A 16,704-nucleotide genomic window follows, 5' to 3' on the forward strand; every position below is an offset into this window, starting at 1 on the left:
TCAGCTCAATGTGTCAGGGCCCAGAGGATGGACAATGGGTGTGATAAATATGAGAACTGGGCTAGAAATAAGTGTTGAGGATTACAGTGTTTCTTTAGGCCTAACAAGGTTGTTACACTACATTTTAACTTACACATGCATCTTGCACAGGGATAATAAATTTTTTATTTTTTTTTTGGCATATCTGAACAAACGTACTTTGTGGCAGCTTCAGCTGGCAGTATGGCAAAAATGCAGACTTTTCTAAATTACTACACAGGATTTTTTTTAGAAATTTGGGAAACTCACTCTGTCATGAACAGATTTGGATGTAGTTGAAAGAGGCTGCTTCAGTTTAGAGAAGGGCAAAACTAGTTATTTGGTTTAAACAAAAAGTCTCAGGCCCCAGCTATACTACTCTAGATATTTTCAATGCTTTCGTCCTTTGTTAAAAAAAAGCCTATCTGTATTCAGTAGTACAACTTTTAAATGTTGCAATAACTGTGCTTCGCCAGCAGGTGGTGATAATACTAGCATTAATGACCATTTAAAAATAATTTTAATCCTGGTTAAAGTGGTGCTAGGGGTAAAGATTCTTTTAAAACAACTGGCGTCATATTTCCTTTCACTGAGTTTGTCCTTTGCCCTCAGATCTTCTTCAGCTTATATTTGAAGCTGAATGAGAGGAGAGTTTGGACAAATCAAGAGCAATGTGGGAATAATTACTCCACTGTTACAGTTTGCAGCACAGAAAGGAAGAGCAGGCAATTACAAAGTCAGATTTTAAGTCACAATTTTGGTTAATCACCACATATCCAGTAAACACATTTATAGCACACATTGACTTTTATTTTATATATACTGCTCAAACAAATAAAGGGAACATTTCACTTTAATTTTGTGTGTGGCTCCAAATCCAGGCCTCCATTGGTTAATAAATTTGATTTCCATTGATGATTTTTGTGTGATTTTGTTGTCAGCACATTCAACTTTGTACAGAACAAAGTATTCAATGAGAATATTTCATTCATTCAGATCTAGGATGTGTTATTTGAGTGTTCCCTTTATTTTTTTGAGCAGTGTATATTCTTCACTTTCTTTTACCAAAAACTCAACTCCAAACTAAACCTCTCTAGATATATTAAAAATTGATTGGAATAAATAGATCTACTGTGAGATATAAGGTTGAACACATTTGAAAAGGAAAAGCTGTAAAAATTAGTAAATATCTTCTTTAACTTCAGCCTTCTTTTGAAGAAAAGAAAAATTTAATTGGCTCTATTGATGCCGTGGTTTCTAGCAAAGAAATGTGCATCAGGTCTAAGAAAAGTGTTTCTCTAGGTCATTGTTTCCTATATAATCTTCGGACATCCAGTGAAGAGGAAGTTTTTTTTTACCAATCTTCGCTTCAGAGTGCTTTTTTATATGTATTTTTTTAATCGGAAAGTCTGTGGATAGAAGGTGGAAGCACAGCAGAAAACATCTGTGTTAGTGTAGAAAGGGCCTCAGAGTCACTGAAAATATTAATATGGGCTGTCAAACAATGATGCAACACAAGTTGAAGTACAGCATGCTTACACTTCTACCTCAGCCCTTAAAGATTTAATTAAGCTCACTCAAGATGTGAGTGAAATTCAAAATAAATAGAGCAAAATTAGAAATTTCATATATTATTATTATTTATAATTTAACGCTCTAGTTTCGCCATCCAATTTAAATGTAGAGCTTTGCTTTACTCCCACAGTTCTTGTGAACCATCAGTAGCTATAGTGTCAGTAACTCAGGAGCAAAAAGGACACCTAAAATCATTTCAAAAACAAGCTCAGGACTTAGGATTTACCACAAATGGAAGCATTATTCAGACCTCTGAAGGGAACAAATATTTAAAGTCAACAATGCCTACAAAAAGCAATATTACTGATTTCATATGCAGGCACATACAATACCTTTACTACAGTACAACAACCTCTGTTATGCTCAAAATAACAAGAACAATGACAACACAACCAGTATAAACTGATAGAGGGATTGTACTCCTGCTGTTTTTATAAATCTCTAGATGGGACCACAAGTAGTTTAGTCAATCAAATCAATTCATAAACAATTCAACCAAATAAAGAATAAGAGTTAGTATTGTTACAAGTCCAATTCCAGTGTATGTTACGTAGTTTGCACGGACAGAGGAGAGAGCAGCGAGGGTACTCTTCCTCCCTCTAGATACTGAGGTCTTTAGAATTTTCTTTGTACAGCCTTCTCTTGGGCTCAGGGATCTGGTTTGAGCTGCGGCCTCCGGCGTTATTGATGGGTCCTGTCTTGTTGTAGGTAGCATTGTTGTGTGCAGCGTTGTTCTTCATCATGCTGTAGTAGTCCTTCAGTCTGGGCGCTGCTGCATAGTTCAGCTCACCCCGGCTATAGTTGCTGTCAGGGGAAGAGTCCCGCTCCGATCTGTATCGCCTCTCCATTGTCCCGTTCATCCGGTGCCTCTCCTCCTTCCTCTCCGAGGAAGAGTCTCTCAGAAGATTGCCGTTCTTGGTAGCTTTCTCATACGCACGGCCTCTGGGGAGAGAATCCCCTCTGTTGTTGACGCGCTCTGGGGTGGACGACTCGCTCACTCGTCCAGCTACCTGGGACTCCTTGAGGAGCTTCCGTTCAAATAGTTTCCGCTCAGGGGTGACCGAGAGGAACCCTCCATCATCGTACTCCTTCTCAGGTGTGTGGTCCCGGTGCGCACGCTCTGCCCTGCGGTCCATGGATTTTGCCCGCCGACGATCTGGAGACGAGTTGCGCTTCCTGGTTGGTGAGCGATCGAGGGAGCCACGACGGTGCAACTGAAACTTTCTGTCCAAGGTAGAACTGCTGCTCGAGGGCTCTCGACCCCGCAGTTTTTCGGCAGCAGCAGCCTTCTTTCCCGAGTTGTCCTTCCTCAGAGTTTTCAGGAGCTTGGAGATACCACTCTCCGATTCAGACTTCTTGACTTTGTGGCCTCGGCTCTTCTTGTTGCCAGCGCTGCTGTCGTTGTTGTTGTCGGGAGACTGCTGTCGGAGGGTACTTTGACTGTGACTGTTATTCCAGGTGTGATGATGATGGGGATTAAACTGCCGGCCGTGGAAGTCCATCAGATCCGAGCCAGCCCAGTCCCTGTTTTTGTCCATACCTCGGCCACGTGCAGCCTCCTCCAGGCGTGATGGTTTGTGAAGGTCTGGTGGATAACTGGACTCCAATGAGGTGTGGTACCGGCTTTTTGGTGGCAACGTTCTCACTTCCGGAGTGTTTTGTGCCCTGGGTGTGGGAGGGTGCCCGTCACTGCTGCCGTCTGCAGGAAAGGAAAAAAGGGAGACGGATTTGATGAATGCAAATAGATTTGAGTTACATTTACTGCATCTTGCACAAATGACTTTTCTGTTGCATTATGTGATTTCTTGCACTGGCACAACACATATCAATGCAGCTATGAATATCATGCAAAGATGCGTTCTTTTAATATGCTGCATGTTTTCCAAATAAACAAGCAGCCTTTTCTAAATTTATATGTTAGATTCAAATTTAAATCTTTGCAAGAATAATAATAATAATTAAAAAAAAAACACAAATCTTCTCTGGGACTTGAGTTTACATGTTTAAATGGGTTACATCAGCAAAAGCAGGAGCAACACATCAGCAAGTGAAGGGCAGCGGTTATCAATGACACAGCAGGCACCTAGGAGGTCATTCCAAACAGTATGACAAAGGCACACCAAAACAAACCAAAACCAAATTTAAAATGTGCATTTGGCTGAATGTCTGCCAAATAACACAGGTTGCTATGGCAGCAGCATGTGATGAGTGGTGGCATTAAGTTAGTTCCATGAAAAAAAAAAAAAAAAGGTTTTCTTTAAGTGGCAGGAGGGTACTGTTTATATGGACTGACAGAAGCCACATAAGTACAGTTTAATTCAAGCGTGATGAGACATAAAGTATGTCTACAGTGTAAACACATCCGCACACAAACACAAACAAAGTAGGATGCAGGTCAGGATGAGCTGGAAGGCTGTATAAAAACTCAAAGTGAGGCGAGGGGAGATGACAGGGAAAGTGAACTGGGACAGAGTTGTCGTTTTTTTTTTGTTTGTTTTTTTTTTTTCACTACAAACCGTTGTCTGATTTTGGCCCATTAGGTAGAAACAGGGCTCTCCCATCTTGTCATTCCTCAATGTACCAACAGCGAGATGAGGAGCCATCATCGCTGGAGAGAGGAGGAAGAGCCCAGCAACAAGAGACGATCAGAGAGAAGGAAGGAGGAGGAGGCGAGAGAAGAAGACAAATAGAACAGACAAGCTGTTTTACAGTACATCCGTTGAGAGAAGACGGGCTTTGGTGTGAAAGACAAAAATATTCTTCATTTCAATTTTTTAAAATTATCCCCAACAACATAAACTTCTGGATTGCTATGAGAAATAATACAACAGTAGAGAACAGAGCTACGAAGAGCAAAGGCATTGTTGAACCTATGGAGCATCTTTACTCTCCAGCTTCCTGTATAAATCCCACTATATATGTTTTAGTCATTCTTTTATCAATACAGATCTCCTCACTTATTGGCTTTAACTTAAAGGTAAAAAGGTAGTGACAATTTGTATTAATCTTTCTGAAATCTCAATCCTTTCTTGAATACATTTATTCAACAATAAGAAAAATGAGAATTCTAAAGAAATATGGATTAGAAGGTTAATCTAGACACACAGTTCAGGTGTGTCTCAATGAGTGCATGGCAAAATAAACTAGAGATACAAGATGATCTTGATTTTAACATGAAATTTCAGTAGTCTCAGATCAACATTGATTTTTGTTTTGTTTTGTTGTTTTTTTAAAGTAATGATCTAGAAAACATACCAAATCAACACATAAAAGGCTTGACAGAGACAAAATCCACCTTCTTTCATGGTCATCTATGCAAGTCCTCAACCAAAAACTGAAGCTGAAGAGAAGAGTGCATAAAAATTCAGGCCAGATCTCTAAAGACTGCAAAAAGAAATGGAAAAATATTCCTAAAAAGCTGGATTTTTCAAGTTTTCTACATGGGGCCGATACAACAAAATATGCATTTATTATCCTGAAATATTGTTAAATATACAATAAAGATGTATCTGTTCAAGGAAATACATATTCTATTCCACTGAGTTTACTACATGAAAAAAAATATCAGACTTCTTTACTGGAGGAGGAGAAAAGCATCTGCTGCATGTTAACCTACCATATTCAGGTACAGATCCATCGCCTCTCTTCAGGACAAGCCGCGCCCTCCGACCTCCGTTCTTGATCAGTTCAATGGCTCGTGAATGCTTCATGTTCTTTGTGCTCTCACCGTTAATCTCCAGAATCTCATCTCCCACCTACAACAGAGAAGGTAAGTAACTGAGACAGCTAAGTGATAAAGTGGCCTCATAAATAATGCAAAAAGAGGAAATTTGGCCTGGCAAAATGTTCTTAGCAGAGAATCAGAGGGAACTTGTAAGTTTCATACCCTCATCTTGCCGTTTCTGACAGCAGCCCCATCCTCGGCTAGTCTCAGCACGTAAAGGTCCATGTTGTACTCCCGGCCTCCCCTTAGGCTGAAGCCAAATCCTTTGCTGTCCCTCTCAAGGTCCACAGAATAGTACTCGGCATCCTGTGGTGTAAGAAAAAGTACATATCTACACACAAGAAACACTAGGAAACAGTGACTTATTCATTGTGCTGAGGACAGCGAGGGACAAGTCCAAACTTCAGAACTAATCAAGTCGTGTTCCACAAAAAAAAAAAAAAAAAAAACTCAAAATGGCAATGGCAGTACAATACAGTGGAATGCATGAATAATTAATGCAGAAGTACATATGAGCAGGGTACAGATCACCAAGCAAGGGCAGCACAAGGGCTGCACCCCAAAGTTTCCACACTCATCCAAAGTTTGCTTCAAACACAAGATTTCTGTGTGAGAACATAATTAGACTAGTCAACAAAATGTTAGAGAAAAGTTCATACCAATGTGGGTATATTTAACGATATCACTATATTCCTTTCCATCTTTTCTTTGATAAAAGCAAAACTCTTTCAGTTCGTTAATAAAGGAACCAAAATAATGACTGAGCTGACTTTGAAATGCCATCACTGTGCAATGCAGTAACAAAGTCACACATATTTAATGTTTTCTCTGACATCAGTTGTACCGGTGTGCAAAAACAATGGAATAACTGCTCTCACTTATCAGGCATTTTAACACCTGTTAAATATAAAAACTACAATCTATGTTTTTTTTGTGAATCCAAACAAATGTAAAAAAAAAAAAGTAGTTTAATTTATGTTGCTGCTAAATAATAAATAAATCATGTCAGTTTCCCCTACAGCTCACTGCCAAGCCTTTATATGCACATTATGCCTTTTTATATAATGCTGCTAAAAAGGAAATGAAATGAAAAGTTCAACTCAACCCGTGGTTTAATTTGCATTCTTAGCCTTCAACTTATCCCTTCCACGTCCATCTCTCGGTGTGTTACTGCCCCCTACTGATTAGTAAAATAAACTGTGGTTGAAAAGGTCTAAGAATATTTCTGTCTTCTTTTACCCAGTCCCTTTTTTAAATTACAGATGGACAACACAAAAGTTATGCTCTTTTCAAGAGACTCACTGTTGTTGTCATAAATCAATTTGTATTTGTTTAGAGAGGTGACAATTCACAAATTTCCTCACCACAAGAAAGATAAACATTATTTGAGTGTTAGATTGGCAAAATATCGCAAAACTAAACAAATTTATACAAAACCAATATAAAAACAGCACCCTTACGAACCAAATTAAACAGTGTATAACCAAAAATAGGTTATTTGGGCTTAGACACACTATAACTAATTTTGAATGTTTTTCCCAGAACACTTAAATGATTCAACACATTTGTTATAGTTTTAGGCAGACGTACACCACGACTTCATGTACGTCTTAACATATACATGGCAATCACAATATAATCAGTTAACTGCATTGAAAATACTGTCACTTACCTGCATTTGAGTTTGTGAAGGAGGTGGTGGAGGAGCACCTTTTGACTTTGAATGATTCCTTTCAGAAAGAAAACAAAAAGATTTCACATGTGGCAATGTACAGTATTTTATGCCACATTAAGCTTTATTATTATTACCTATGAAATTTGAAAATTAAAAATGTATCAGCACCTACCTTGACTCTGTGGTCTGAGGTGTGTGTGTGGTGGTGATGGTAGCTATTTTCTCTGCATTAGTCAGCAGAGAAGCATTGGAAGATTCTGAAAATAGGGGGAAAAAGAAGTGAGTGTTTTTATTAAATGCCTCAGCCCGGAGCGATGTCTCAAAAACGCACTGTGCTGAACCAAATGTTCAAAAGAGTTTCTTAAATCACCCTTAGGCAGCTGCATTGATCTGATGCTAACTGTGTGTGATGATGTCATCTGCTATTTTGCTCACTGACAACACTGGACCCTTTTGCATGGATCAGAAAACAACACAAATGTAACCAAAGGCTCCCTCTCATTGTTTTGTGTTATTATGACCAGCTTAAGATGCAACATTTTAAAAAGGCTACAGTCTAATAATACTTTCAGTTGGAAGGAGTATAGCTCTAAACTATCAGCCTGTTTCATACAGTGACATGACATACAGTGATTTGCAAAACTATTCAAACCTCACTAACCTTTTCCATATTATGTCATGATGAAAACCCAAACTTCAGTGCATTATGTTGGATTTTTGTCTGATAAACCAATACAATGTGAAAATACAGATGTTAACTGAAACAAAAAATCTGTATTTTCTCTTCTTTTTTATGCACTTCTTGTTACTGGGCACTATTTTATTTTTATATTTGTATTTGTATCATGTTCGAATAAAATTTCATTTCATTTCATTTCATATATAGTTTTGAAGTGAAAGGAAAAGAAAAAAAAAAGAAAAATGTGAGATGATTATGTATTCAGGCCCTCTCTCCCTTATACACCTGCATACAATCCAGTACAAGTCGTCTTTAGCTTTAATGTGCACTAAGTTTATGATCAGCTGTTTTACATAGATTTGTTATAAACAATAGTGCACAAACAACATAATGTTTGTGCTCTACAGGATGTTGTAGTGCATCCTGTAGTGCACAACATCCTGTAGTGTAGTTGTTCTTGGTCTGAAGTTGACCAAGAAAAACTTCAGATAATTCAGGGATAATGATTAAAGTAGAGTTAGATTGTAAACTAAAAAAGAAAGAGCATTAGTCAGAGAAGGAGCCAGGAAACCAATAGAGAAGCTCTAAACTAGTTATAGATATCAACTTCTCACATAGGATAATATAGATAAAAGTGTATTCCTGTGATTCAATGGCCTAGTCAAAATCCAGACCAAAATCCAGTTGAGAATATGAAACCAGACTACAGAATAATAGTTCTCACACTGGCCCTGCATCCAGTCTGACTGTATTTAAACTGTTTTTCAAAGAACAGTTTGTAGTTGTACATTGACAAAATGTTGTTACGTTTAACAGCCGTTAAAACACCTGCAGGAAACACGCAGCTTTGGGAAGTTGACTGCTTGTGCTGAGATATTGTATTACATTCAGTAGTAAAAGTTGGTGAAATTTAGCACCAGAAGAAAAAGTGTTGGTGTTCAATCCAGAAACTAAATGGACAAAAAGCAGAGAAAAGGGAGAATTTACTTTGCTTTACTCCTACATAGTGATTTTGCTTCTTACACAAGGCTCCACACCCTGATAAAAAAAAAAAAAAAAAAAGTTCTCATGTCTCTGAAAAGCATCGGTGCCCTTTGCCTCCCACTACAACCATGAATAAGTCACATCGTGATGCATTATGAAACATCCGTGTGATGTCGAAAGATGAGAACCTTACCATCGCCCGGAATGATCCTGAGTGAGACGGTGTTGCCAGCCTCCTTGATCAGGTTGACAATGTCCGAGTGCGACTTGTTCGTGATGGAGCAACCGTTAACGGCCAGAATCCGGTCCCCGACCTTCAGCTTCCCGCAGCGGTCCGCCGGGCTGCCCTCTATGATGCGGCCTATTTTGTGGGGCATTGCCACACAAGCATTTCCAGCTTTTTATGTTAGATGTTTGTGTTTATGTATTTTTTTTTTCATGTTAAAGACAGTGTGCGGTATAGATTTGTTTGATTGAGATGATTATTTGTGTTGATTTGCATTTAGTGTAAGTGGGAAACAAGGAGAAAACATAATGGAAGAAAGAAAAAGGAGGGTAGATTAATTATTCAAATCACAAAGTCCCAAGTTCACCAAATGAAAGTGAGAAACTATTGGAGTTTGCACACAAATTACTAATTCTTTGATAAAAAATTAAAAAAAAAAAACAGAAAAGAGAAGTCAAGCTATAATTGATGTACTCCTTAATAAAAATGCAAAGGTTGTCCTCTTGTCCCACAACTTGACATGTTAATTAAAGATCTGTGAATCTGATGTATCATTGGATCAATGGGTATTTATACAATCTGAGCTGTGGTGCCTTGGCTGAGATAATGATAAGAATTTAAAGGGAAAGTTCAAAAGTTTTTAAGTGAGCTTGTGTTAAAATATCATAAGTAGCTCATATCTAACCCACCGTAACATCATACGAAGTACATTTCTAACACTGTACTCCTCAGGACTTCTACTGTTTAAAAACAACTCTGATCTCAGACATTTGCTTAGATAAGTCTGAACGTGACTATTTGTTGCTGCAGCTTTAATCAGATGAAAATAAACTTATGGTTTCAACAGGTGTTTGTTTCAGAAGTAGCCAAAGTGAAAAAGGATTATTTCTGTAATCAAATGACTATTTTCCATCTGTTACCAACAGACAAGGCATCAAGAGAAATGTGACTGAAGAATCTAAATTTAAAGCAAGCACCGAAAGTGCAACAAGTGTATTCTTTTATCTTTGTAAACAAAAGCTCAGAGAGGAAAATCAGAGCTACTGTACCATCAGAGAAGAAATGTCCATCTAAAAAATACTATCTCTACAGCTAAAAGCAGATAGATCAGATATAATTTCAGGTATGAGAAATAAGAGGTAATAGCCATCTTTCCATTGCTAACAACATTGATAACCAAAGCAAGAACAATATATAACTAAAAATTGCCAGTTCAGAATTACGTAATTTAAATTCAAAAACAGCAAGTTAATAGTAAACCATATTCAATTTTATCTCTGTTATCCATCCTTTGAAGTGGAGTTGATGAGTCAGTTCAATATTGGTGTGTTAATGTTATTATATTATCCAATTTTAAGTACAAACGTTGATTTAATCTGTATTTTGTGCAAGACACCATTTGTTTTTTTAGGTTTGATGGTCTGGAAGCTGTAAACAACAATTTGGGTTATTGATAGATTGTAGATTTCTTGTGAGAAAGTTAAACACTGCACATGTGATACAAACTGCTTATAACCTTTTCACAGAACCTCACCATAGTCTGAGCTATCCCTTTAAGACTTTATGTCAGACTAGTCAGGTGGGCACTGAAAACATGACAGGACATTGTTGAATCAAAATGAGCTCAGGACTCCTGACGGTAACTTAGGGAAAATCCCTGCTCTCTCCAGTTGTCCTTCTCCTCCTGTTTCACTTTCTCCATCTCTCCTACCACTTTCACTCAGCAATCTGTGCAGCATCCATATTAATTACATAACCTTTCTTCACATTCACCTCTCCTCTGCCTCGATTGAAAATGCACTTGTATGCTGTCACTTTATTTAAATAATGAGTTATGGGACATTACAGGGCTTGACAAGGATTTAACACCCAATCTGCTAAGCACAACACCAGCTCTGGGTCATGGAGCGAGGGGATCAGCTGGGGGGGATGGGTTTTGATAGACTTAAGGGAAAATGGTTTTTGTCCCACACTTACAGGGAACTCAATCAGACGAAACTGCTTTTGTTTTTCGCAGAACTGACAGGCATTAAGAAATCCTGAAGGAACGCTCAGAGTAATGTCACTTGTTAAAAATGAATTCTTGATTTCAGCCCGTGTCCCACACGGTTACAACAAATTAGAGGAGCGAATGCAGGGCGCTATAGCAGCAGCCTTAGTCACGCCAAGCAATAAAGGAGGAGCAAAGACACTAAAACACAAAGGGGAAGAAGGAAAAACAGAAACCGGTTAAAGCCTGAAGAAGATCAGACAAGGTCGTTTTCCAGGACTGTCATTGTTAATAACACATTAATTCTAAAATTGCATTCTGGAAAGCAACACCATTAGCTCCTGGGATCAGTGGAACCTCCTCAGGACACTTAGTGTGGCTAGGGTATCGTCCAGTCTCGTCTTTCACCTATGACACATCGCATTACATCACCGTAACAGCTAAATACACAAGGGTCCTTGATATGACATCTGTGTTCATCACTCAGAGCTTTATACTGAATTTGTTCAAGGACAGCTTGTGCAATTTCTCCTCAAAGCCTGACCGACTTTACCGAATGCATGTCTGGTGTGTTGCTACGATGCATACAAGTTTAAGATTGCCATCGGTGGGATTGAGTATGTGGTGGAAATATTGCTGAGGGCCAGGATGAGGAGTACATCTTTTCATATGGGTGAGAGAGCAGCGGACTTTACAGAATTCTGGCTTTTCTGCAGGGTAAACAAATTTCATAGACCTGTAATCACCTACCGAATGTGGTGCCAGCATCAGGCCTGGAGACGGACGACACAATCACAAAACCGAAACCTTCGTTTTCTCCCCGCTGGATCTCCACGTCGTAAGGCTGCAGAGAGGCCGGAATCACAGCGCTCCCGCTGCCGCCTCCACCGCCACTACCTATGCCGCTGGTAGATCCACTGCCAGAACTGACTGTGTTCAGTGAGTTCTGACTCCCCTGAGGGGTCCGCTTGCCTTCTGTTAGGCTGGGAGCCTGGGTGCTGCTGTGGTGTGAGGAGGCCGGCGATGGGGGAACGTCACCTTCTCCCTTTGACACTGGGGATAAAGAGGGTGAGAGCACAGTGGTCAGATAAATGAACTAAGAAGCAACTGGCAACAATATGTTTACAACACAAATGTGACCGTGCGTGACACATAGATAGATGTACATGTTTAACGAGAAACTTTCATCACCTCCGTATCCGGCGGTCTTGCGTCTGACCGTGAGGTTGACATGACCCTGTTTGGCAGCCTGCTGCATCAGCTGAACCACCAGCTGGTGTGACTTTCCCACTACCGCTGTGCCGTCCACACAGATGAGCTCATCACCAGACCGCAAGCGGCCATCTTCATCTGCAGCCCCGTACTTCACTATGTGCCCAATGTAGATCTGGAGAAAGACAGAAATGTTTCACTCAAGAGACTTTTTACAAGTAAAATAGGAAGTTGAGAATCTCAATGTCCAGAAGCCAACTAAAACAAGGAGTTTAGTTGCATTATTTCACTGTGTTTATGAGTGAAAGGAGAATTTTCTTTGGATTCAGTATTGCAGAGCTTCCACTTATGCCCTCCCCGCAAAGTACTGCTTAACTCAACATGCTAACCTCCTCGGCCTAGGATATACCAATCTGCCGACTGAGCCCAGACTGCTCTGGTCTGGCCCATCATATCAAAGCAGACTTTCTGTTTGTGAAGTGTTTGTGGACCAATCAACAAACCAACTTCCTGTGAGGCAGGCTTGAAACTTTCTACCACTTTACTTTATCCAATTGCAAGCTTTCTGTCATTCTTCAACTTGCTTTCCCTTTCAAGACAAATATATGATGCACAACAGCACAAGGATCGGAGGATACGGCCTTTGCTTCTCCTAACAAGCTGTCTGTAAGGTTCTCTAGAGAGCAACAGCTCCAGTAGGGAGTGGGAGTAATTTGTTAAGACTTTGTGCTATTCTGGTGTAAAGGCAGACAGAACTGAAAAGACAGGAGGGGGAGAAAAACTAATGAAGCAAGCAGCCTCAAACTGAGGAGCATTCAGAAAAGTATTGTTACTTGATGTAAGCATTTATCTACACACTTATCTATTAATTTGTAAGCATTTACAGTAAATAATGAGATTTAAAGGTGAAGAGACACTTACAGGTTCCCCAGGCTCATTTCCTCCCAAAATGCGGAAGCCAAAACCAGTATCCTTTCGCCACAGGAAAATGTCTTGCTCCTGGCAATCTGGCACTGAAACATACATAAAAGAATCAGTGAGATGTCTCCTTATTGATCCATTACAAACCTAGAAGTTAACATGTTTGCTAACTTCAACCAGTGCATCATTGTTCATTGTGTCTTATCCTTTTCTCCTTTTTGCAAAGGCACTGTCATGGAAATATCCAACATACATTTGTGCTTTTTCTTTGCCTTACTTTCTTATAGAGAGTACAACAGGCACAGTACTTTTTGTTTTTAGTCCTTTCCTTCCTGGAGGAAGCCATTAAAGGAGTCTCAACTAACTCCCTTTCAACCCTTTTTTCCTTTTTACATAGAAAATACACAGTCTGGTTAAGAGCTTCTATCCGTTTGATCTGTGTCTACTTCTCAACATTTTCACAGTATTGTCAATTTCTTCATATTTTTTTTATTATTATTACTAATTTGAACATTATTTAAGTTTTAGGTTTTCATTCTGACTTTTATTTTATCTCTTCTATTCTCACATGCAATTTAGAAAGCTGTTTGCAAATGAACCATTGTTGGCCATTTGTTTTACACCAAATAAATTATTTTATTGAAAGTCAAAACATACCTAATTCTATTTAAGAACTCATTGGTCAGTTTAGTAACATTATGGTTTGTGATTGGTTGCTTCTATCGTCTTGTGCATGTTCTGTTCAAGATGACCTCAATGAAAACCTAAAAACTCACCTGAAGGAGATGCACTATTAATTTGTATTTACAACACAAATCTGAACTGCACAGATTGATTTTTTTTCTTCCATTTCTGTGTCTTCTCTGCTTTACATCTTACTCAAACATGTGCAGTGTCCCACACGTTCGCATCTTGCCACAGAGTAAGCAGACTGTGGAGGAGGACGCAGGCAGTTCAGTGTCAGTCTGTTCAGCCCACAGGGCCAGCATGCACAGGAGGCACAAGGCCTCTTTTAATGCACCGCCTGCTGTCAGCACGGCTGCCTCTCGAGGCTCGCAGTGAACCCGAGTCCCTCGCCTTCATGGTTAGTGGTTAGTTTGGATTAAAGTCACTGCTGGGGTTCTAATTAACCCTCAGTCCACCTGTGAGGAGTAGTGATCAAAGCTTTGTGTATATATTTTAAAGAGAGAAGCAGCTGGACTTTCTCTTGGTTTCTTTATGAGAAGCCATTGCTTTTCCATTTCCATGGGTCAGAACTAAGGCAGCTTCTTGGTTGAGAAGTGAAAAGAGGTGGGGTATGCCTTGGACAGGTCACCAATCCATCACAGGACACAAAATACACAACACAGGACAAACACTCACAACAAAGGGGCACTAAGCGAAACCAATTAACCTGGCAGTCAGGTCTTCGGACTAGAGGAGAAGGCTGGAGCAGCAGGAGGGAAAGCACTCTTACACAGGGAGATACACAGCAGGAACAAGCAAACTCTTTGAAGAAAGATCCCAGACTGATGTTGACCGTGCAACCTTACTGAGAAAATAATTAATTAATTAATCTTTTAGTATAGGAGCAGGGACACATCTAAAATCCTGAGGGTTTGCTCCACTTGCCCTTACAACTTTCACCAGTTTTTGCTTTTTTTTGACACACATTAGTGTTTAAGATGCAACAGGACACTAATGGAAATCATAACAGCAGGTCCACCTCTAATTTCATCAGAAAAAAGAAAGCTTGGAATGGTCTAGTCAAAGTTCATACAGTGATTGAAATGCTGTGACATAACCTTATGCTGGTTTTGACGCAAACAAACTGCACACTATGGCAGAATTAAAACGATTCTGTAAAAAAAGGCCAACACTTGTATCTGTTTGTCCCTACTGACCATGTTAATCATTTTCTTTTCATGAGAAACGCCAAAAAGAAGCCAAGCGGCTTTCTCTTTCTGCTCTTAGGATTCACCCTTCCATCACACTCTCCTTCACTGCAACAGTGCTTTTCAAGTGCATACAGTGGATGCACAAATGCATCTGCTGACGAACTCGAGCAGTGGTGGCTGGGATGGGGCGGGACGAACAGCATGGAAATGGAGTCAGGAAATCTAGGGCTGCTAGTAATTCTGTTTTCCCTCTTTATTGTTTCATTGTGTCTCCTCTTGCTCCCCTGCTGAATCAAAAAAGGGGCTGTAGCTTCTTCAGAGGTTATCAAACATATACACCAATCATCTGCAGCTTAAAGCAACCCTCTCAAGACCCAGTTAATATTTAATTAGCAGCAGTCCTAGTTTCTTCTTGCTGACATTCTTATTAAGGAACTCTGCAACATGCGGCTGGTGCACAACTAGCGCATCTGGCCAAGAACAGTAATTCGACAAGCCAACAACAAACTTGCCGCGCACATCATCCCACTCTGATTACATAATGGCTTTTTGTTGCGACATGAAGCAGGATTTGAGACTTTATAGCACTGCATACTTTTCTGACATATCACCCACAGTGGGTGAAGGTCTGAATGATTTAGATCACACAGACTCTCCTTCTCATCACAATTTCAGTGTTTCTCCATGAATATTGCAGGAACAAGCCATGGACTAGACGGGATATAAAAGAGCTTTATAGCTGTAATCTGAGGTATCAATTGTGTTTTGTTTTTTTTTAGTTTGCCATCTGACTAAACTTTTCAATGCATGAGACAATCTCTTTTGCTTCGTCTGACAAGATTATGTTTTATCTTCCAACATGATGTGCGTCCACCTTTGAATTTGTGACCTTTCATTTAAAAGATTTGCATGTCAGATTTTGAAGAGGAAGGTATTGACGGTGTGTGTATACATGGTAAATTAAAACATATTACACGCCTTTTGACTAGCTTGCTCCCAAGGACACTTCTCCCTCGAGGCTGCTTTTGTCACAGAATCGGATGTGACGATGAGCAAAAGCTTGAAGCAAGCACAAAAAACTCCTAATATGCGACACGCACATGCCTGAAACCTTTCAGATAAGTTTTCTTGTAGATTTTTGACTCAAACTCGTTAGACCGCACAGCAATGTGTGGTTGCTTTTAAGAAGAAACCTTCATGGAAGATTTATCATGCCTCCAACAGGACCAAAGAAATGTACTCACGTCGACTTTCATACATGCTCCTGGACTGGGCCCAGATCTTGAAAGGGTCTGGTTTCTTCTGGAGGGTGAGAGTGCCATCTGCGGGGTCCTGGGGGGGCAAGACCGGCAGAGGCTGTGTGGGAGCTGCTGGAGTTGGGACCACCGCCTCACTGGGCATGGCAGAGGGTGGGTGGCTAGGAGAGTCGGTGTGGGCGCTGCGATGGCTGCACACGCTGTGCTGGGAGCTGCTCTGACTGTCCTTTCTCTCCAACTGGTGCTGGATGGATGGGGAAAAAAAAGAGAGACGTCTTTGAGTGTAAAAGAACCAGGGGGTGGGAGGAGGGGGGTGAACTTATAGGCATAAGATTAAGAAATAGGGGAGAAAGAGGAGAAAAAAGTAAACAAATCGAAGACAGGAGTGAAAACAGAGGACAGAGAGAGAAAGGAAGACTGTTCAAGGTCATCTTTTTTAGATATTGCTGCAGAACATTTCTCACTAAAAATGTCTACTGAGGTAAAAGGAGGGATGGCATGGTTTCCATGGATGCAGGACAAAGACAGGTTGAAATAAAGTGAAAGAGATGTTGCTTTTTTTTCTGA

General features: G+C 40.0%; 1 protein-coding gene across 20 annotated transcripts in view; it reads right to left on the reverse strand.

Annotated features, from left to right (window-relative positions):
- Positions 1-1,408: 1,408 nt before the first annotated feature.
- Positions 1,409-16,704, reverse strand: part of LOC103145049 (membrane-associated guanylate kinase, WW and PDZ domain-containing protein 1-like) — a 98,582-nt gene continuing 83,286 nt past the window's right edge. For 15 of the 20 annotated variants that reach the window (XM_016676518.1, XM_007562297.2, XM_007562296.2 and 12 more), the window contains 10 exons: positions 16,126-16,381; positions 13,005-13,096; positions 12,063-12,258; positions 11,622-11,924; positions 8,849-9,052; positions 7,165-7,249; positions 6,990-7,047; positions 5,480-5,623; positions 5,210-5,348; positions 1,409-3,292 (listed from right to left, as the gene is read on the reverse strand). In XM_016676518.1, coding sequence (XP_016532004.1) covers positions 2,193-3,292; positions 5,210-5,348; positions 5,480-5,623; positions 6,990-7,047; positions 7,165-7,249; positions 8,849-9,052; positions 11,622-11,924; positions 12,063-12,258; positions 13,005-13,096; positions 16,126-16,381 — 2,577 coding nt within the window. In that variant the 3' untranslated portion in view covers positions 1,409-2,192. Of the gene's footprint in view, positions 3,293-4,109; positions 4,202-5,209; positions 5,349-5,479; positions 5,624-6,989; positions 7,048-7,164; positions 7,250-8,848; positions 9,053-11,621; positions 11,925-12,062; positions 12,259-13,004; positions 13,097-16,125; positions 16,382-16,704 lie in introns of all 20 variants that reach the window. The other 5 variants (XM_016676530.1, XM_016676529.1, XM_016676531.1 and 2 more) reach the window with 1 other exon arrangement.

This window comes from Poecilia formosa, unplaced genomic scaffold (genome assembly GCF_000485575.1).
Source record: "Poecilia formosa unplaced genomic scaffold, Poecilia_formosa-5.1.2 Scaffold135, whole genome shotgun sequence".
Lineage (NCBI taxonomy): Eukaryota > Metazoa > Chordata > Actinopteri > Cyprinodontiformes > Poeciliidae > Poecilia > Poecilia formosa.